This window comes from Rhinolophus ferrumequinum, chromosome 8 (assembly GCF_004115265.2).
Source record: "Rhinolophus ferrumequinum isolate MPI-CBG mRhiFer1 chromosome 8, mRhiFer1_v1.p, whole genome shotgun sequence".
Classification (NCBI taxonomy): Eukaryota; Metazoa; Chordata; class Mammalia; order Chiroptera; family Rhinolophidae; genus Rhinolophus; species Rhinolophus ferrumequinum.
The window spans coordinates 70423837-70447102 of NC_046291.1; the positions used below are offsets into that span (position 1 = coordinate 70423837).

General features: G+C 34.4%; 1 protein-coding gene and 1 pseudogene across 2 annotated transcripts; both read left to right on the top strand.

Moving 5' to 3' along the window:
* The first annotated feature begins 1025 nt into the window (after positions 1–1025).
* MMADHC (metabolism of cobalamin associated D) lies at positions 1026–16504 on the top strand. Of its 2 annotated transcripts, none has more exons than XM_033112840.1 (8): positions 1026–1124; positions 1624–1683; positions 5001–5145; positions 7369–7586; positions 9836–9941; positions 10546–10676; positions 14628–14714; positions 15973–16504. In XM_033112840.1, exons 2-8 carry the CDS (start codon positions 1675–1677, stop codon positions 16171–16173), a joined length of 897 nt encoding a protein of 298 aa, XP_032968731.1. In that variant the 5' UTR covers positions 1026–1124; positions 1624–1674; the 3' UTR covers positions 16174–16504. The 2 variants fall into 2 exon arrangements, with proteins under 2 accessions (XP_032968731.1, XP_032968730.1); XM_033112839.1 differs by having other exon boundaries at positions 1032–1188.
* A 4542-nt stretch (positions 16505–21046) lies between these two features.
* On the top strand, positions 21047–21762 carry LOC117026156 (dynein light chain 1, axonemal-like; annotated as a pseudogene).
* The last annotated feature ends 1504 nt before the right edge of the window (positions 21763–23266 follow it).

The window sequence follows — 23266 nt, forward strand, 5'->3', positions numbered from 1 at the left end:
TAGCCACCCTTGCTTTGAGACACAAGAGAGATGAGCTCTAAAACCGCTGCCAATGCCCTCAGCGAGGCCCAGGGAAGCAGTGAAGGGTACGGCTGGTGGCTTTGGAGACACAAGATTTGAATACTGGGCACTGAGCTGACTCACTGCCACAGCCCTTCAGAATCCGTTATCTAATCTGTAAAATGTAATCACTAGTCAACTAGCCTCCATACAAAATAAATCAGATTATTAAACTGCTAATGATGTACAAAAAAAAAAAAATCATGAGGCATGAAAAAATAATGAGTTGTAAGTAAATTCAACACTCAGTTCAGTGATCCTTCTCTGAAGCCACTGTGACTCCCAAGCGCTGAGGGGGTGTGTGTGTGTGTGTATGTGTGTGTGTGTGTGTGCACATGTACACATATCACTATATAAGTGTTAGCCATACATTAACTGATTTAATCTTCACAGTCTATGAGGTGGGCACTATTATTATTCCTGTTTTAGAAGTGATGAAATTAAAGACAGAAAGATGAAACTAATGACCCAACTAGAAATATTGGTATGAACAAAGTATGGACTTGAGTTAATCAAAAAAATACAGTTGATAAATGAAAATTATATACTATTGATAAACTAGTCGTTTGATATACATATGTATTTTGAGCCTATTAAGGGTCTGATACCCAAGGGAAAAAAACATACGTGCCCTTTGCTCAAAAACAATGATTCATGAAAAATAAATAACTAAGACACAAAGAACAGAAGACTGTATCTCCTGGGGACCAGTAAGAAAGTCTTGGGGTGAGTGGAATCTATCAATGAGCTATCATGAACGAAATGAAATGATGTCCTAAGAGATGAGGAGCCCTCGCCGCCATTTTTCCAAGTCACCCGCACCTCATCTTGTCTCCTCCCACATCTTTGGCCCGGGACTACCCAATGGAAGATCAGCTCTGCATAAGCCTATTATACGCGTGCGCATCATCGGTTCGACGATCCTTCGCATCGATGCGCTCGGAAGCAACTCCTTCAGCCTGGTCACTGCCAGCGTAGGCGCTACCCCCACTGCTGTCGCCGCCGCCATTTTGACGGCGGGTAGAGTCGGGGTCTGGAACAGCTGGAGGTTGTGGTGGTGACTGGTATGGATGGTTCCCGTCCGCGGTAGCTCCTCCAAATTTGCCCGTCTTCGGGCCACAGCTCTCGGTATTGCCTCGATTCCCCCCGTGCCCATGTCGCTGTCCCCAGTCGTCCTGTCACTGTCTTTAGGCTCTTTTCGCTTCCTCACCCTTGAGCTCAACTCGAACCTTTGGTTGGAGCTGTTTGTTGTCTGGCAGCCCCGACCTGTGTTAAAATACCTGCTTCGACCCTCAGGACCGGGTCCTGGCCGCCGGCTGCCCGTCCCCCGCCCGGACCTACTCCGTGTTTTCAGCGGGCATAGACCGGGAAGGCTTAGGGCCGCGAGGTCCCCCTGGGCGGACGCCGGGGGGCGAATGCTGGCCTCCGTGGGTTACGCGGAAAGCTTGGATTTGGGTCCTGGCGTAATGGAGGGACGCACAGTAGGAGACAGTGGACGTTACCCGAGCGGTCGGTCTGGTGTTCGAGTTTAATCCGTCACTAGCCTGTTTTGTCCTTTCCCAGGAATAACTCTCCGAAAGGAAAGATATTTCGCGTCTGCCCTCTGCGCTAGAAATGGCCAATGTGAGTAAAGTAGTATTTATATGCATTGTAGATGCTGAATGGATATTGGTAATGAAATGTGCAGTTATGTCTGTCTTCAACGATTCAGTTAGCATACGTAGCAAGAGTCACGAAAGCCCGTGCTTCAGAGGCTACACGAGTCAATTAAGGGGCTCGGTGGGGTTTGACAAACTGAAGTGTTCATTTCTGATACGAAGGAAACAGCAGCCTTTCCTTAGATCAGTGATTTGTGGCTCACTGATGCCATTTGGGAATGTAAACCCCGTGCTGCCAGATCTTACGCGTTTTCAAGGAAGGCCCAAAATCTGGACCTTTTGTATGAAGTCGCACAATATCTCAATGTTGGTATCCAGTTCAAATTTCTTGTAACACTGTGGCCCTCACAGAAATGTCTGTGGATGGATGTGGTTGCATTTCATAGATGAACAGTTTTCAATCTTTGGTATAGACCATATTTTCTCCTCACATGACCAAAAGCAGAACTTAGGCACTCCTAAGACAGTGCCTAAAAGACTGTTTTTCTTTTATATATTAATGAGGATTTTGAAATTAACTCTTAATAGCTTGTCATCTTCCCAAGTCTAGAATCCTAGGTTTGTTTGAAGTTAATCATATAAAAAACACATTCTTATCCTCGAACCAAAATAAACTGGCTCTTCTAATGTTTGAGGGATTTTATTGGTTGTCATTTTTAATTATTTTATTTACCAGCTGACCCAATGTCATAAAATTTATCAAGTAGCACAAAATATTCCACATCCACAATAAAGGATTTGAGAATCACAGGTTAAAGGGTAAAGTTTGACACAAACTGTACTGTCCTCAGCTATCTCTTTCAGTGTACAAGTTAAATACTGGTTGGTTTTGCCACTAAAATGAAACTTGATGATTAGGTTTTTCTTAAACTTGGAACCAAACTTACATTTTATTATATAACTTTTGTTAAAGGTTTTACCATCAAGAAAAAGTAAAATAGAATCTAGTGGCCTTGATTCTCAGAGGCTAATATAATACTTAATATTCGGCGATTTCTAAAATAATTTGGACAACCTTTTTGTTTTTGCTTGTGAAGTAATGTAAAGGATCACAAATAATATTTTAATACTCATACTTAAATTAACAATAATAGCATATACAAGTATTGTGCGAGTTAAGTAAAACTTTGTATCTGAGGCACTTAGCACAGGACTTGGCCCATAGTTGCTAACGTCTGTTGATTTTTTGCTATTTCATGTTACAGTACCCCTTCGGCTAATCTCTTAATGAGCCTCATAATATTTTGAGGCTTTACTGAAATATTTTTGGAATTTAAAATTTTAAATTGCCTTTAGATACTGAGGCATATTCAATCTGTTAAATGCCCTCAATTATAAAGATATAAATTTATAGTATTATAGAAATACTCAAAACTCTGTCTAGTAGGTAAAAAGCCTAATAATTACCATTTTTGTCTCTTTGGGCAGGTTGGGTACAGACCCGAGGGAGGATGCTTAAATTTTCTGGTGGGCAGAATGCTTTGGAGACACATAAAGGAGGTTCTGTTTATCCAGATCTTGAAGAAAGAGTTGGAATTTAACTCTTTCTTGGAATTAACTTCAAACAAACCTAGGATTCTAGACTTGGGAAGATGACAAGCTATTAAGAGTTAATTTCAAAATCCTCATTAATATATAAAAGAAAAACAGTCTTTTAGGCACTGTCTTAGGAGTGCCTAAGGTCATGTGAGGAGAAAATATGGTCTATACCAAAGATTGAGCTTAAGAGAGAGAAAGGGGCATTTGAGCTGAAGAAATCTTGTGACAGTATAAAAGAAGGCAGAGAAATATGGGAAATGTCAGGTAGATATCTTTATGTGACTAAAGAGTGGAGTAAAGGAAAGGAGGGTAAAATTAGTAAGAAATTATGTCACAAAGGTAGAAGGACCAGTTCCGATGTTCTCTTGCACTTACGGAAAGACATAGAAAGAACACATGGGTGGGATTTCAGAATGCTGTGTGAAAAAGGGATTCTAAAGTATCAAATGTCTAGACTATTTCAACATCCTGGTAACTAGTTTTCATAACACCTGGCTAATCTCACTCCAGTCCATTCTCTATATTGCCCTTAATGGTACATTCTTTAAAACATTTATGTTTATCAGTTTACTTTATCCCTTGCTTACAGAATAAAATTTCTGATTTAGTATCTTGATGTAACAGGCCATTTACTGTCTGTGTCAAATATAAAGCCTTTTATAGTTGCCCACAAGTTAACTTTCAAGCCTGTTTTTTACTGCACTCCCTTATACCCTCCCTCACTGAACTTTTCACTCTTCTGAGTATACCTTTTGTGGCTCCATGCTTTTGTTCCTGAAAGTCCCCCACAAATTTCTAGTATTTCTTTAAAACCTAGTATATCCTCCATGAAACTTTTTTTGTTTCTTCAAAGATCTCTTAATTATTCAGATCTTTTAATAGCATTTTACAGATATGATAGTCATATATTTTTTTTTCTCTAAGCTAAGAGCTGGCGATTTTTTCTTTAATGTAAAATGCCAGATAGTAAATATTTTAAGCTTTGTGTACCATAGGTTGTCTGTGCAACTACTTAACTTTGCCATTATGGCATGAAAACAGCCATAGACAATACATAAAAAAATGGGTGTGGTTGTGTTACAATAATACTTTATTACCAAAACAAACAGGACGTGTTTTGCTATAGTTTGCCAACCCCTGCATTAAATTATTCTGACTCAAGTATTTTGCTAAAAGTTTATGCATGAAAGATGTTTATTTATTCATTCATCATAACTGACTTACGAAATGAACATAGGAGCAGAAAATGTACTACAAAGATATGTGCTAAAATGGAAGAAAGTAGACATTGCCATAAAACCAAGAGGAAGGATGACGTGGGAGTTAAAGAGCACAATTTATAGCAGTAAAAGAAGCGTTAAGAAGTAAACAGGTTTGGTCCTATGAAAGGTTTTCAAAATTCTGTATTTTGAAAGTAGAAGAACCTTACTAGTTGCGCTGCCTTTTTAGTATTGCTAAAAAATGCAACTTTTAGAGGTTGCCAATCTCTCTAATGTGGTGCTCTTAATTCTAGCCATATACTTTTACCCAAAGTAACTCATAATTTGTTTGTATCTTTGAATGTTCATGTTTATTTTTAAAATTATGAATATACACAATGCTTGTCATATGGTAGGTTATCAATAGTAGAATAAATGTTTGTTTTAAAGACACATTGCAGTGTGAGGATTTGCAAGAGATAGCCTATGTAAGTATAATATTTATATACAGAATAAATAATTTAAATGTGTGTATCATTCTTAGGTGCTCTGTAACAGGTCCAGACTGGTTTCCTATCTCCCAGGATTTTACTCTTTAGTTAAAAGAGTTGTAAACCCCAAAGCCTTTTCAACTGCAGGATCTTCAGGTTCTGATGAGTCTCATGTGGCCACTGCACCTCCTGATATATGTAAGTAAAAGTTACTATTGCTTTACTTGTAACTGTTTCAAAACATTTTGAGTTGTGTTTGCTGTAATATTTCTTCTTAAGGTTTTACAGATTTTCTAAAGTTGAGTTTATCCCATTGGAAATAAAATCAGCTTTGCCTAAATATTTATGTCAGAAAGCTACAACATAAAAAAGAAAGAATATTGGTTTCTAAAACTTTCTTAAACTTTAGTTTCTGTCTTCAAACCTGCAATCCTACCTGAAACAAATCTTCTTTTAATCCGATTAAACTATGTTGCTACTTTTAGCTATTCTTTGCTGAATTTCTTTAATATAGCTGGCACTTTTTATATGTAAGTGTTTATTGAACCCGCTATCCACAAAGTCTGTTTCTTCTAATCCATTTTGCACACCACTGTCATATTAATCCTAAAACATTTTAGTCGTGTCACTTCCTTGATAAACCTTGGTTATCTGCCACTGCTTTCAGTAGCAGTTCCCAGACTGTCCTCTGGCTATGAAAATTTTTCAAGGTCTAAAATTTTTTTTTTTAAGTTTAGTGATTAGGTAAATTTTAGAAATGCTTTATGCCATAGTCCTATCTTGGAGGTTTATAGTGCACACTGAAGTATTAAGGAAGGGCCCTTGGAAACCTAACATCATGTATCCTCAAGGGATTGGGCATGGAGTCCTTTTTTCATACAACACATTACTTACAACGTAATATAAGCTCAGTTGAGCATGCAAAGCCTTCTAGTTTTGTTGCCCCAGTTTTGTAACTCCATCTCAGATTACTGTCCAATGTATATCATCTGGAGGCTAAACATACATGTATCATAAGTGCAAGATTTGTCATTCAGAATTTTTATAGACCAATAGGAAAAAAAACAACCCAGTAGAAAACCAAACAAAAAATTTTTTAAATGGAGACGAACAGACTGTTCCTGGAAGAGAAAACCTAAATGTCTAGCAAACATGAAAATGTGCTCAAATCTATTAATGTGGGATATTTATTTTCTTTCAAGAGACTGTTAGATTTGAATAGTCTTTAAAACCCACCTTGTTCAAAAGTAGCTGATATGTTTTAGCTCATGAACTGACTGCAGTCGATCATTAGTGGCTGTGCAGAGCCTTATTAGTCAATGTGGTCTTCAGGCCAGTAGCCTCAGCATCGTCTGGAAACTTGTTAGGAATGAAGAATCTTGAGCCCCACTCCAGACCTACTAAATAAGAATCGGCATTCTTACAAGTTCTCAGATGATTCTTAAATACTTTAAAGTTTGAGAAGTATTGGGCTAGAGTGTTTGGATTGAGAATTATGAGACAGTGTCTGGGTTCAGCAGGAGAGAGTTTCATGATTAATGGATGGTGTCTGTCATCGGTGTGAAAAGAGATATGGTGGCACTCATAATCTAGTGATGGAGCAGCCATACTGAAATGACCATTTTTAGTCACTCAGTTTGGGCAGAATATTGAAAAATATTTTCATTGCCAACTAATGTCTTTAGCAGTTGTCTCTTTCTGTAAACAAAATGCCTCCTCTTGAGTAGTTCTTTGTTTAGTTTTCTACTGTATTCTTTTCTAGGTCTTTTTAAAAATCCAGAAATATATTACCTCTTTCACAAGTTAGCATATTTTTAAAGGGTAATCTATTCTTCTGTAAGTATTTAATCCATATTAATTCATGTGGCTGGTAAACGGCATTATGTCGCTTTGGTTCATACAGGACTTTTCCCAGCCAATTAATGTTTTGTGCCGCCAGGTAACAGCAACTCCACGCCCCTCCCCAAGGGTAACCCCTATTAAGTTCAGTATGTTTCCTTTCAGATCTTTTTTTCTGAATGGAAAATCATAAATATAGGTTGTAAAAGGTTGTAAAACCAATGTCATATATGCTATTCTTTGACTTAGCTTTGCCTTTTAATGTAGTATGTCTTGGACTTCATTATCACTAAAGATTTACTATGTTCTTTTTAATGACTATCAAGCATTACAAATATGAATTATAGTACTGTATTGAATCTTTCTCCTAATTACAGACTTGCCTGTGAGTTGACAACTGGTTGCTTTGAGTAGTGTTTTGAAAATGACTTGACACTAACATTTATATTCATACAAGAAAGCAAATTTCAAAAAGCCATCATTTAGGTAAAAAATGCCTAACTGTAAGAAGAGTATTCATTTTTCCTGCTTACCAATGCACGTGACTATTAAGGAGAAAATTATTAATCTTGTTGTTTTCAGGCTCTCGAACAGTATGGCCTGATGAAACTATGGGACCATTTGGTCCTCAGGATCAGAGATTCCAGCTTCCTGGGAACATAGGTTTTGATTGTCACCTCAATGGGACCATGTCACAGAAGAAAAACCCGGTTCATAAAACTTTACCTGATATTCTAGCAGAACCTTTATCAAGTGAAAGACATGAGTTTGTGATGGCACAATATGTGAATGAATTTCAGGTAAATTGTTAATTTTATTTATTCTGTTTTTGTAATTATTAATGCTATATTAATTTCTGATTATATGAACATTATTTTCATTGGAAAGGTAAAAAAATATTTAATTCCAATACATACAAAAACAACATATATAGAATTTTGAAACTTGGCATTCTCCTATACATAATATATGCTATAAATATTTTTACTTTAGATTACAGTCTTTTTTTAGGTACTTAAATAACTCTTCAAAAATTTCTTTTTAAATAACTGCTTATTTAATCAAATTTAGATAATTTAATTATTTTATATCACTGGAAATTTAAATTGCCTGTTTTTCACTTTTATAAATGGTAATTATAATTTGTATATGGACCCAATTCCCACTAGTTTTATACTCCTCTAGCCATGTAAAGACAAGAAAATTTTGAGATCTCTGAAAATCTTCAGATATACTAGTAACCTACAAAGGAAGACTTATAAATAGGTTTTTTTAAATACACAATTTTCGAGGGGTTTTTTTTTAATGATTTTTTAAACTGGTATTACATAATGAGGTTTTTAAAATGAGTTTTTAAACTAGTATTACTTTGTTGCCCAATCAAGTAGAAATCTACATGCAATTCAGAGTTTCTGTCAAACCCCTGATGTTTACCATTTTTCATATTTTTACAGTTTCAGGCTGCTTTTTTTATTTTACTTTTTTTAAATCAAAACCATATTATTAAAAGCAACCCCTTAAAATTATTGTAGGTTATATCAGTTAACTTAATATTGGGATACATTTGACTCTCCTGACTTTTTTATCTCAGATAATTCCTTTTTTCTCTCAAAACCTGGCTTTATTCCCATAGTATTAGTAGTATGAATGACTTAGCTATCCTCCTGTTGTCCCAAGATAAAATTTATAATACCAACTTTGACTCCTCTCTCCATTATACCCCCGTAAATAGTAATAAAATCTCTTGGTTTTATGTTTGAAATAGCTCTTAAATTATTTGTGTCCTTTCAATTCTCAGTAGTATTGCCAGAGTTCCAGTCTACCTTATGTCACCTAGATTCTTAGAGGCATTATAGCATAATGGATTATGGAGGTAGGATAAATCTGGCTTCAAAGGTTAACTGTGCCATTTACTTAATTTTGTGACCTTGAGAGAATTACTTACTTTTCTGATCCTCTGTTTTTTGATATATAAAATGGGGATAATAATAATCCCTGGCCCAAAGTTGTTATGAGCATTAAATATGAAAGTATGCATAGTAGTAAGTGATTAATAAGTTGGCTATTACTAGTGTATCACCTGCTCGTCCTTATTACCATACATCTTCCACAGCAATACTAGCATTAACTTTTTATATCCTGCTATTCCTCATTGCTTATAAAGTCAAAATTTCTTAATGTGGCATAAAAGGCTTTCTACAATTTTGACCCTTTTCCATACCTTACCTCCCACTACTTCCTACTCTCTTTGCACCGCAATCATAGCATACTTTTTATTTTCTTGAAATACATCATTCTCTTTGGCGATTGCATGCCTTTGCACTGTTACTATCTCTTGCTGGACTGTTTTTCCTCTTGAATTCCTAACCTATATTCTACCTATTCTCTACCTATCCAACATAGGTGTTAATTAACATGTAGCTCAAATATGATTTCAGTCTTTTACTGATTTCTCCCAGCAAAGCGAGTTTCTTCCCTATCTGTACTGTTTGAAGACTTTCTTCATAACTCTGTAGCACTTTTCACATTGGATTGCATATATTTGTTCATAGTGTCTGATGTATAATAGATTCCCAGTAAACTTCAGTTGAATAAAAGCCTCTAAGCTCTTCATGTAGAAGAGCTGTATATTTAGTCACATTATTTTGTAAATTAGTGTTATTATCCCCTTTTCATAGATTACAGAATGAACAAAAAGAAAGGATAATTAGATACTACAAAGAGGTGACATTGTAAGACACAATTGTGGTGTTTTACTTAATTTCTTAGCCGACTTCTATTCACGTCAAGTCTTAGAATATCAATATATTTATACATTCATGGTTTTTTTATTCAACTTTTTTTGTTTGATGTTTTAGAATTTTCAGGTCTTATATTCATCATAGAGAAAAGTTTAGATATGTAAGAAAACACTGACTCTTGTTACCCCACCAACACTTAGATTAGGATTATGAAAAAAAAAAAAACTTTAGGGAAGACAAGTTCATAACAGCACGATACTTCATTTGAACTCCAGATTTTCTTTACTTATATGTCTTTTTCCCCTTAGGGTAATGATGCACCAGTTGAACAAGAAATTAACAGTGCAGAAACTTACTTTGAAAGTGCCAAAGTAGAGTGTGCAATTCAAACATGTCCAGAATTGCTGCGAAGAGGTATGTTGTGCTTTCATGCACTTTTACGCTGATGTGTATTAGATAATGTCGCTAGTTTTTTAATGTGTTGAATAACGTACTCCATAGGAATTGTAATGCTTTGTATTTTACTTACTATTTTAACATGTCTGGTGGGAAATGATTGCATGTCCCAGAGAAAGGCTTTCAAATGTCCTCTGACATCTAATCTCATGCTTTCATTAGGTAGGAATAGAATTTTAAATAACTTTTTCCCTAAAGCTTTCCCTAAAGTCATTACACTTCTGGGTGATTATTACAGCTATAGTTTCATGATCTCTGATATGTAATACTGAGGAAAATCTCAAAAATAAACTTTTATTGAAGATTACAAGACCAATAATATGTAATCCTACTTACTCTTCAGAATTGTTGGTAGTAATAATTTAGTTCTTCCAACAAGAGCAGAAGCAAACCAGAACTAAGTTTATTTCATCCTTTTCAAAAATAATATGCATTTATAAACCTAAGTTGGTACCACAATAATTTAACTTAATCATCATTTTTATAATGTGTTTTTATGTACTGTTTCTTCTATAAATAAATTATTCTCTCCCTGGAATTTTGATTCTTATTTCATTTATAGATTTTCAATCACTGTTTCCAGAAGTGTCCACCAACAAACTAGTGATTCTGACTGTAACACAGAAAACTAAGAATGATATGACTGTTTGGAGCGAGGAAGTAGAAAATGAAAGAGAAATGCTTTTAGAAAAGGTAATTCTTTCAGTTGCTGACAATTTAGTTTTATGATCTTACTTAAATAGGAAAGAGCCAATGTTTTAAAATGTAGGGTGTCTTTTATAGTCTTTATTAATTCTCTGCTTACTGACTTCAGTACTAACACACTTATATCTTTTCTGAGAATGACAGTGCCACAATTTTTTTTGGTTTAAATGGTTTAAATCAATTTTTCATATTTTTGCACAACTTAGCTTTTGTCCAGTACTTTCCTCAATTTGTTTTTGAATTTAGGTCTGTTTTAGGAAATTTGGAAAAGAGAATAAAAACAACAAAAAGGAAAATAACCTCTTTATACCTGTCTCCCTCTCTCTAATCCATAACATTACACATAGATATGTTTCATTCTTTGTAAAATCTGCATTATATTACATTGCATGGGCAAGCCATAAATTTTTTAAGTTACTTAAAATTTTTCTTAGTAATTTATAAGTTGAAAATCCAACTTTTGCTAATACAGGCAGTGAATATATTTTACAAATATTTTTTGTGCACACACATATCTATAGATTCCTAAATAGGGAATTGCTGAATTAAGAAGTGTATATGCATTTTAAATTTTGACAGATGCTGCCAGATGGCCCACCAAAATGATTGTCTTAGTGTATATGCGGTCACCCTAGCTTACCCTGGATATTAGCATTTCCTTTATTTTTACCAACCTGAGAAATGTTAAGAGGTAACTTAAAGTATTAGGTTTAAAAATTATATAATTATTTCTCTAAGAGTTTGTTGTTGGGTTATATCAATTTCTTTGTCTACAAGATAGAAAGAAATATTCCGTGCTTGTGTGACAGGTTAGGCATAACTCACTTGGAGATCTTAGCTAACTGTAGTTAAAAAAAATTACCTTTACTAATTTCCATGCAAGATAATGTTATGAATTTTTATTTTTTTCTCTAGGGTTGGATGTATGGTTCTCTTCATTTGTAAATATGTATTATAATTTATACACTCAAAAACGTATTCCATGGTCATGACTTCATAGTACTTAGACGTCGCACATACAGCTTTGCTAATAAACTTCATGGGGTAGTTAACAACCAAGTTATATGCTAGTTAGCAAGGAAATTACAGATGCATGAGATATTATCTGATCTGATAGAGATCTGAATTTAGAGAGTTGTAATTTAAGCATTAACTCAATAAACATTTTCTGTTTACATTTTAAGATAATGCTTAGTAAATATACGAGTATACTTATTGTCACTGTCATTTAGTCACTTGAGAGCTTTCACATGTGCATTCCACTAGTGATCCTAATTTTTTATCGAAGATTCAGAGCCCCATTTGATGTTAACCCCGTTATAGTTGTAAGTCAGTTTTCTGTAACCAATTTCAGGGTTTTGAAATGGCAACATGCTTATATCTTGTGAATTTTTAATTTTATAATGACTGAAGCTATTTTATTTCCTATAAAAAAACATTTTTCTATTTTAGATGTTAGTGATTATTTTAGAACCTCATGTAGCTTACGTTTTATGGTTTAAATCAATTCTATATTTTTTCCAGCAGATGTCAGTGTTTGCTATTGATGAACAGAAATCTTAGGAGAAATACTTAAACTGGTTCTTTTTGTGATAATTTGGGATTCTTTTAGTTAACTTCTGCAAGCAAACGTTTGATTACATTCTTTTGCTCTTCTAGTTTTTGTGTATGGCACATCTATTCATGAAATTGATACATATCCTAATGACTTCTAGACCAGTAGTTTTCCTATTTTTATGAATTACGAGGATTAATTAAATACAGCAGTGTTAAGTATGAACGTAATCTAAAGAATACAGTATTATGTTTTTCATTTTTAAAAGAAAATATTGGGAGAAAATAAGTTTTTTATTAGTTTACAAGAAAGTAGGAGAAAATAAGTTAGCTTAAGTTGTACTCGTACTACACCTCTATAGCAGGGGTCAGCAAACTTTTTCGGTTGAGTTACATAGTAACTATGTTAGGCTTTGTAAGCCAGAGGGTCTCCAACTCTTCAACTTTACCCTTGTATTGATAAAGCAACCATAGACAGTACGTAGATGAACAGGCATGGCTATGTTCCAATAAACTATTTACACTAACAGGCAGCCAACTGGATTTGGCCCTCAGGTTATAGCTTGCTAGCTCCTCATTTAGGATATGGCCCATATTCCTAAAGCTTTGATTTTTAAGGATCTCAGCTGAATGCCAGAGGTGCTCAGTGAGGTCTCTTTATTCTGAGCTGGCCAGAAATCCATGTTACCTAGCACTGCACAGCCATGATATCACCAGTCAGCTCTCAGCCCCACAGCTGGCACTGTGCTTGGCCTCGCAGGATCTCACCCTGTGCCTGCACAGCTCAGCCCTTGGCAATGGAACCAGGGCCAATTGCTCTGCAGACTACTCTGGAGCCTGGTTTGCTCATCTATCGCCCTCTTCTCCAGTACTCTACCCTACAAATTCCAGACGCTTCAGCAGTCCAAAATTCTTGCTTTTTGCCTGCTCAGCTTGGTGACACCATCACTTTGCTTGGAATCCACTTCTTTGCCCTGCAACAAGAAGGTGTCCCCTGACTAAACTTGAGCAAGTATGGGGATCACCGTATCTGTTTCCCCTCTCCTAAAGATTACAGCTTTGTCTGACTGTTGTCCAGTACCTAAAATCAGTTGCCTCATATAGTTCTGTCAGTTTTATAGTTTTCAGCAGGTGGCAGGTTTGGTACCTGTCACTCTGTTAGAGCTGTAAGTGCAACAGTGTGCTGTGCCCTTGTTTTTAAACATTCATGATCTGTCCTCTTTTTAAATACTCTAATCTTGTCCTAATATTTGTTACTGTGTTTTTCACTGGTTAGACTTCTGATAATGAATAAAGACATCATAGGAATTAGGATGCTAAGACCAAGATTCTGAATAGGCGATACTTGCACATGGGATGTGTGATTATGTACTATGCAAAAGATACAGAGGGGTATATAATGAAACGTAAGCATCCTATTCAGCCTTGTACCCCATCTATCCATTTATCCTACTGTTTTTATATGCCTTTTCAGAAATATGTCATGACTATGTGACTGGATAGATGTGTTTTTGAAGGACACACAAACAAGTACCATATTTTGCCATGTACAATGCACACCCACGTTTTTGGCCCAGACTTTAAGGGAAAAATATCTTTTGTTATTACGGTACTAGAAATTTTATGAAACAAATAATTACAAGAACAAATACAAGGTACAAGAAATTTTTGTGCCGGTAACAAATTTACGATATTTATGCATTGTAGAAGACGAAGAACTCTCCATCATTGCAAGTTCCTCGTAAGTTCAACAAAACCGATTATCGTATTCCAGGGTATTATTTTGCATACGGATATCATTATTGATTTCCAGAGTTACACTTTTAACTCATAAGCATAAATAAAAGAATTTAATACATTTGTATAGATACACAGTTAGTACTACAGTTGTATAATATGTGCATCCTTATTTTTCTGCTCACAAATTTGGGCAAAAAAGTGCACCTTATACACGGCAAAATACGGTATATGTTTTTAAACATTCTTATTAATGAATGATTGAGATCTTTTCATTATGAATATGTAGTTTTTCCTTTCTTATTTCTTAACATTTTCACTGATACAAAATAGCAACTATAGCTTATAATTCATGACAAATTTGGGAGTTAACAGCACAGGATTAGAAATAGTTCCTAAAATAGGAAATACTTTAGAAGAAAAAATATACAATTGAGACTTTTTGAAAGAAATGAAAGTGTTATATGAACCATTAGTCTTTGGACTGGTGAAAATAGTCTTAAGACTTTACAGTTTATGTTTTAATTTTTATTAATCTTACTGAGGTATCTATCTGAAGCAAAAGATACTTAAAATTTTATATTAAAAATAAAAATCTGTAGCAATAATGCCATCTTAAGCATATAATTTGTGTTTTTTTTCATGCAGTTCATCAGTGGTGCTAAGGAAATATGCTATGCTCTTCGAGCTGAAGGCTATTGGGCTGACTTTATTGACCCATCATCTGGTTTGGCAGTAAGTAATTAAATACAGTTTGAAAGCCAGACTACATAATCTGAAGTAGGAATGGTTTTTATTGTAAAATTGTTTATAACTATAACCTTGGTAAAAATAGATTAAGACTTTTTAAAAACCTCACAATTTTACCCCAAGAATTACCACTATGAGTGAGTTGCATTCACAACTTGGAGGGACCGAGGGACCTCTTATCACTCACAGTTAAGTTTCTTCATTATTTAATGTACATTGAATTTGTGTGTACTTTTTGTTAGTTGAAAATGAGCAATCATTAGTTTCTTTAAGGAAGAAAAAATTTTTTTTAAAATTTAAGAAATATGGATGGTAAAAGAAATATTTAGAAAAGTAACTTTTTGGAAATTAACACTTACAAAACTATATATACTTTGAAGAAAATAACTGAGCCACTATTGTGGTCACATTTTAAATTCTGGGTATATCTTTACATTAAAAATAGTAATAAATTGTTTTGACTCTTAAGATAGTAATATATACTATTTCTTCGCAAAGTTAAGTAAGATACTGTGTTTCCCCGAAAATAAGACCTAACTGGAAAATAAGCCCTAGCATGATTTTTCAGTATGACATCTCCTGAACATTAGCCCTAATGTGTCTTTTGGAGCTAAACTTAATATAAGACCCGGTCTTATTTTTGGGGAAACATGATAGCGTGTAGACTAGAAATGAAAAACTTACTCTGGGTTTTAGTTTCCTTATCTTGAAAATGATAAAGGTGAACCATAGATGATTGTCTAAAGTTTATTCCATCTTTCAAGATCGTGTAATGTTATGCATTTGGTTCAAGATAACATTAAATTTGCTAGGTTTGGTACCTAGCATTGGTACATTTTACATTTGAAGAATGCACAGGTATGGGGGTGACGAGGAGTTAGGGTAAATACAATGTTTCCCCAAAAATAAGACCTAGCCGGACCATCAGCTCTAATGCATCTTTTGGAGCAAAAATTAATATAAGACCCGGTGTTATGTTATATTATATTATACTGGGTCTTATATTAACATAAGACCCAGCCTTATATTAATTTTTGCTCCAAAGGACGCATTAATGCTGATGATCCGGCTAAGTCTTGTTTTCAGGGAAACCTGGTAGGCGTTGCATATGACCTTTTTATTTCTTATTTGATTTTTTAAATATTGGGGGTATTAAAATAGATGTGTTTATGTTTGCATAAAATTATTACGCTATTGTCTTTCTTGCTAATGGTAATATGACTTCATTTTTTATTTCTTGTAGTTTTTTGGACCATATACAAACAACACTCTTTTTGAAACAGATGAACGTTATCGACATTTAGGATTCTCAGTCGATGATCTTGGTTGCTGTAAAGTGATTCGTCATAGTCTCTGGGGAACCCATGTGTTTGTAGGAAGTATCTTTACAAATGCTACACCAGACAGCTATATTATGAAGAAATTAAGTGGAAACGAGCAGTAATGTCAATTTATTTACTGTACTCTTTGTACTTAACATTTGGGTGGATCTTAACACTGTCCAAGACTTCAGTTTATAAAATTTAATTATTTTTAGGTATTTATTTCAACATTTCTTTACAACATTGGCAAGTGGTTTGTGATTTTTTTCAAATCTCAAATGCTTATTAATATTGGCATTGAATACATGTTGAGCACATCCACATTGTACAGAATGTGGTAATTAACATGTAACCAGGGTATGCTCTTCTATTGTCATTTCTCCCTTTTATTGAAAAAAACTTCAGTTTTAATTATTTTTCTCCAAAAATAAATCACACATTTGGTTATGATGATATGTGTTTTTTCATTGCAGTATTTTTAAAATGTGGTTCTTAAAAACATCTAAGAAACTACAATATTGATGTTTTTAAAGTGTTTTTTTAAATGAATGCAATTGAGATTTAGTATGGATTTAACTTTTTCTAATTTTCTTTTTTTCTTTATTACTTTTTACGTGTTCTTGTACCAGTCTATTACTTTGAAATAATGTATGTGCAGGAAAAGTAGACAATGGATAATCCTACATCTTTATGTATAAAAGCATTTGAATCTCATCCTTATACATAGTAAAATAAATAATTCTTAATTCCTAGGTTATAATAAATATATATTATTTTCAGACAAAACTGCCTCAGCTGCTAAATCATATCTCTCCAATTTTAGCAATAGATGTAAACTGCAGTACATCACAGAAATGCCTCATTTGTGACAGAGCTTGTTTATATAGCATTTTGAACTTTTAAAAAATCGCCTTTCGTTTTTGAGGCTTTTGCCAATGGAATAGAGACAAATCTCAGGAGAACAAGTAACTTCTAACAAATGAATTAATTGAAGTGGATTTTTTCAATTAAATGCCTGTTTTTAAAAGGATACATGGAGATGACCAACATTTCAATTTAATTAATAACTTGATTTAAAACTGTTTGCTTTGTTAACATGTAGCTTGATAGTAAGTGTTGCTTATGATTCAAAGAGCAAGAGCTACAAAGTTCATTACGAAAAAGGTGAAGGGTAGTGATTTCCTATAGCATTTTGAAAAAAAAAATTATGGAAGTACAGTTATCCCTTCGTATCCACAGGGGAATTGGTTCCAGGACCCTGTAGATACCAAAATCCACAGATGCTAAAATCCCTTTATAAAGTGGAGTAGAACAATGCATACAGTTGGCCCTCTGAATCCACAGATTGCCACCTGTGGATCAAACATACTGTTTGTATTCCACAGTTGGTTGCATCTATGGATGTGAAACCCAAGGATATGGAAGGCTGACTGTAGGTGTACGTGTGTGGAAAGGAAAAGAACACACATATCATAAATGCTTGATAAATTTTCATCTATGTAGCCAGTACTCAGATTAAGACAAAACATTACTGACACTTCAGAGTCTCATCCTGCTGCCTTCCAGGCACCCCTCCCCCCTCCCACCCAAGGGCAGCCACTATCCGTATTTATTACAGCATAAATTGGTTTTGTCTATTTTGGTACTTTATGTGTGTGAAACCGCATGTTCACTTTTGTGTCTGGCTTCTATCACTTAACAATGTGAGATTAACCCTTATTATACACAGAATTATAGATCACTTGCTTGCATAGCTTTTGCCTTCTCTGTGGTTCTGAATTGGGGTGCTTTTGCCCCTTGGGAAATTTGGCAATATTTGGAAACATTTTTTATTGTCGTAGCTGTGGGAATGGAAAGTGCTTTAGGCATCTAGTAGGTAGAGGCCAGAGATGCTGGTAAACATGCTGTAATGCAAAGTCCAGGTCCCACAGCAAAGAGTGATTTGGTCCATTGCTTTGTTTCTAATTTGCATATTGCTTATTCAAGCATTTCCTACCTTGCAACATTCTTCATTCCCTCAAATTTCTACATTTGCTTTAACAATTCTGAAGTTTCATCTACTGGTTGAAAAGGATACTCCCTACAGGTGGCCATGGCTCTATGTACGGCATTACACATGGGGTGGGGAGTCCTTTCATCATCTTGCTTTCTAACAGGATTTCCAGAAACAGCATGAGAAGCAGTAACTGCCAATTCAAATTTATTTCCTGAAATGTTATGACAAGATTCAGGTTTGGGAAATACATCCCCAGGGACTCTTGATAATAGGAGAAAATAATGGATTATTTTGTACTGCAGTAAGAACCACAAGTATCCGTCTCATCATAGTCACTTGCTTAGGAGTTTGTAAATCACCCATCTGAAACATAAATTTGCTACCTTTAAAATAAGGCTGAGCCATTTACATTGGTATTAGACCTGTCACTGAAAAACACACGTTTTTGTTCTGAAATTTGTATTTTGACAAGAACTAAAAAATTATTGTATAGAAGTTAAATTCTGGAAGGGATCTTTCAGATCATGTGACCCATATCCCACATTTTATAGTAGACAAAATGGGAAATGAGCATGTATCAGTCACAGCTAGTGTTAAGACCTAGTGCTGACACATGGCTGTGATTCATATACTATATATATATATATATGAGTATATATATATATGAGTATATATATATATATATATATATATATATATATATATATATATATGCTCTTCATGGTCATTATCATAAAGTTAAGTAATTAAATATATCAAAGAGTGGCAGAATTCAAGCTGAAAACTTTCAGGTTAGCTAATACTGCTAGCACATTTCATAGTTGAAGAAACTTCCCGAATTCATTCCATTGAACTCTGCATGCTCTGAATTTCTTTGAAAACTTACTGAAATCTAAAAATTCAATTATAGATGCTACACTTCAAACTAGTTCTCTGGCTTCAAGCTTAAAACTTTCATGTTTTAGGCATCTTTCATTTGTCACATCAACATAATCCTTACATGGGAACAAAATGTTGCTTTTAGTTTGAACTCGTATTCCTCTTATGACTGGCTCTCTCGTTGCTTCGATGCAGGATTTATCCACCTTGCACGGTTGACATTTTGAACCAGATAGTCCTTTGTTCTGGGAGCTGTCCTGTGCGTTGTAGGAGGTTTAGCAGCATCCTTGGCCTCTCCTCTCTAGATACCAACAGCAGCCCCATCATGACAAAAATGTCTTCAGACATTGCTAGAGTTCCCTGGGGAGCAAAATGTTTATCTGAAAAAAACGTAACCAAGTGTCCTATATTTTAAATCTCTGACAATCTTACTCATTTGTATAGTTTTCGGTTTACACCACACCATTTTGTACTTGATTATACTCGTATACTTTGTATACAACTCTTGTATTTTTTGTTGTTTTAAATCGTTCTTCCCATACATGGCAAGTAGGGTCCCAGTTCCCTACTAAACTTAAACACAGCACTAAACGTAATAATCTTCATTCTCATCTTCCCTTACTAGCCAGGATATTTTAAACTTTTTCATAAGTTTTTTCTTGTCTGCCCTCCCCATTTTATGTCAGTAGAATATGTGTAAACTACAATTTATCCAAAAGATTCAGCTCAGACTTTGATCATTTGACTTCCAATCATATTATTGGAAATTATAGTCACTTAAAACCATGTTCCTACTATAAAGCTATAGTAATTAAGATAGATTGATATTAGCATACGGATAGACAAACTGACCAACTCACAGAAAAAGCAAGTCCAAGAAAGACCTGCATATAAGTAGCCACTCAATTTATATCAAAAGTGACACTGCAGTGCAGTGATAAAAGGCTGGTCTTTTCAATATAGTATATTGCCAAGTCAATTGGATATTCATATAGGAAAATAATGTATTTTGCTTTTACCTTATACCATAAAATACATAAAAATCACTTCCAAATTGCATATCTAAATGTGAAAGATTAAAGAAAGCTATTACCCGAAAAAAAAAGATCTGTGTGATCTTGTAGGCAAGGTTTTTTTAAAAAAGACACAGCACTAACCATACAAGGGCAAAAATTGATTAATTGTATTATATTAAAATTAAGAACTTTTAATTCATCAAAAGACAAGAAGGCAACCAACAGAGTTGAAATTATAGACATCCAACAACCCATATGTGTGTGTGTGTGTGTGTGTGTGTGTGTATACGTATATATGTATAGCCAAAAAAAATGTACATACATTTAAGAAAAAACTTAAAATTGTAATAATATATACTGATAACAAAAGATGAATATAAGTCATGTATATATGGTTTTTTGGCACCCCCGGTATATATTGAACAAAGGACTCGTACAAAATACATAAAGAACTAAAATCAGTAAGCAAAAAAAAAAAAGACTTAAACATCTACAAAGAAAGAAATCCAAATGGCCAATAAACATGAAAAAGTGTTCTACTTAGTTAATCATCAGAAATGCAAACTGAACCCACAATACCACACCACTGCATATCCCCAGAATGGCTAAAATGAAAAAGAAGAAACTAAATTTAGCAGTGATGTAGAGCAACTACAGCTGTTGTTAGTGGAAAACGTTATGGTATAAGCACTGTAAAATGCAGTTCTAAAGCTTAACATACCCTAAGACCTAGCAATTCCCCTGAGTTGTAGACCGAAAATGTACACCTCTGTTCATCAAAAGACGTACTCCTATAAAAGTCTTTACTAACACTATATAATAGCCAAAAAGTAGGACACTGCTCATCAACATTAGAATAGAGATGTCATTTGTGGCATGTTCACATAGTGGGATATGCTATATAATGAAAATGAATGCTGTATGACCCCTGCAACAAAATGATGACACTAATAAGTATAATGTGGGAAAGAAGCCACATACAAGAGATTCATTCCATTAATGGGAAGTATAAACAACCCGATGCTGCTAGACAGCAGGATGGTGCTTACCTGGGGGGTGGGGGGGAATGGAGGAGAGGCCTGGGGGAGAGGCCAGAAAGAAGGCCAGGTAAGGCCCTGGAGTGTTTGGTAATGTTATTTTTTCTGAATTGTGGTGTTGGATGCATGGGTAATTTAGTTGGGCAAACTCAAATTGTACACTTATTTGTATATACATTATACTTCAATAAATTGTTTTTTAAAATAGAACCAGGGACCCTAGCAACAAGAGCAGTGACAGCAGCAACCGCTGGAATGACAAGCAACAATAGTCAAAGAAGCCCTAGCCAGATGGGAAGAGAAAACCAGTCAGAAGCCAAAAAGATAGAGCTTAATGCCCAGCCTCCCCCTGGCGAGAAGATGGAAGAAAGCGTCCTGTCCATGTTTCCTAATTATGAAAAACTTTCACTATCTACAAACTGCATTGAAAAAAATTGCCAACCCGAATGCCTTAAGAAACTTGAGGATATTGTCCTTAGGAAGAAACAACATGAAGAAATTAAATGGACTGGAGGCAGTAGGAGACACGTTAGAAGAACTGTGGATCTCCTCAATTTTATGGAGAAGTTGAAAATTTGAAGATTCTTTACATGTCTGATAACATGGTGAAAAACTGGACTGAGTTTGTGAAGCTGGCAGAACTGCCATGCCTGGAAGACCTGGTATTTGTAGGCCAACCCTTGGAAGAGAAACATTCTGCTGCAGGGAATTGAAGAGGCAACCAAGAGAGTGCCCAAACTGAAAAAGCTAATAATTAAAGAGGATGAGGAAGAAGAAAACTAACATGTTTTCCGCTTTGTGTTAACTTATTTCAGTGTTATAAGAACAATATATATGTTTGGTTATAATGGTCTATTTTAAAGATTCTGTGGGGGCAAATGGTTCTTAAGATAAAACCAATCTCTGATTCCTATTTTTTTCTCAACCTATTCAGCGTTAAGAAATGGTAACACCAACTTTATATATTGTAGTCCTTTTTTTAGAAACTATAAATTTTCCATTTTTGTCTTCAGTCCCAGTTATGTGTTGTATGACTTCATCTATAGAAACCTTTATAGACCAATCATTTTTAACAACAAAGGAACAAATGTGCTTCTTTATTCAATTTTTTTAGGCCAGACATTTAAATATACCAGGGGTGCCAAAAAAATGTATACACATGACTTGTATTCATCTTTTGTTATCGGTATATATTACTGCAATTTTAATACAGTGTTTTTCCTTTCTTAAAATGTGTATACCTTTTTTTGCCACCTTCTGTATGTACTTAACTTTTGAAAAAAATGTATAACCAAATCCACCCTTTCATAGTTGACCTATTTTTAGATAACTGGTAACATAAAAAGAGGCTTAAAAAAATTAAATTTTATAATTATATCAGAAAATGTTAAAACAAAATTATGGTCTTTCTTTTAAAATATTTAGGTATAATTTCAACTATACATTAATTCTTAAGTTAAAGCATCAAGTTTGCAGAGCATTTCATTTTTCTTATAATATTGTTTTATTAGACATATTTTACATTTTTATAACATCAATTTTGATAAGACCTTAAAGAGTTTTCCAAGAACTTTTTAATCCTTGGATAGTTAATTAATTCTCTTAGAGATCCTAACATTGAGTCATTCTTATAGTTTTTTCCCTCTTTAATTATTAATCGATCTAACAGTTGCTTTATCATATTTGAGTATTTCATGAAATGTTTCATTTATGTCATTTTGCAATTTTAATTCAGCATATTTACATGAAATGCCAGTCATTACATATGCTTATTTAAAATTAAAACAGGCTAAACAGGTAGGGTTGCAGTGCTATAGTCTGCTTTGATCTTACTGTCCTATGTAAAAATAGAGGCTCTAATTGCTTTAATTTTGTTTTGTGTAAGATCATATTTAACTTACAACTTCTTACATATTCTAATATAAAGAGCAATATTCCTGCATTTAAAATGAGTGGCAATTTAATGATAAAAAATTGGCATTAAGAGCATTTGAGATCTTGGTCTCCAGCATATGTCATCAGTTTGACTCCAATAAGCTCTTATAAATATTCACACACAAAAAAAATAGGCTTGAAACTTTTTAACTAGCTTGTACTTACAGTGTAAGTCATTTTGCTGTAAATTTTGTAGTTTGGGAATAGTAAAAAGCCATCCTCGTCACAAACTTCATGAAAAAGTACCTGCCAAAGGTCTAGTTTTGTTACTGGAAGAATGCTTCAGCATCGTGCCTGTCACATAGATGATGGGTAATAGATGTGAAATGGATGCTGACAGTTTAACGAAGGT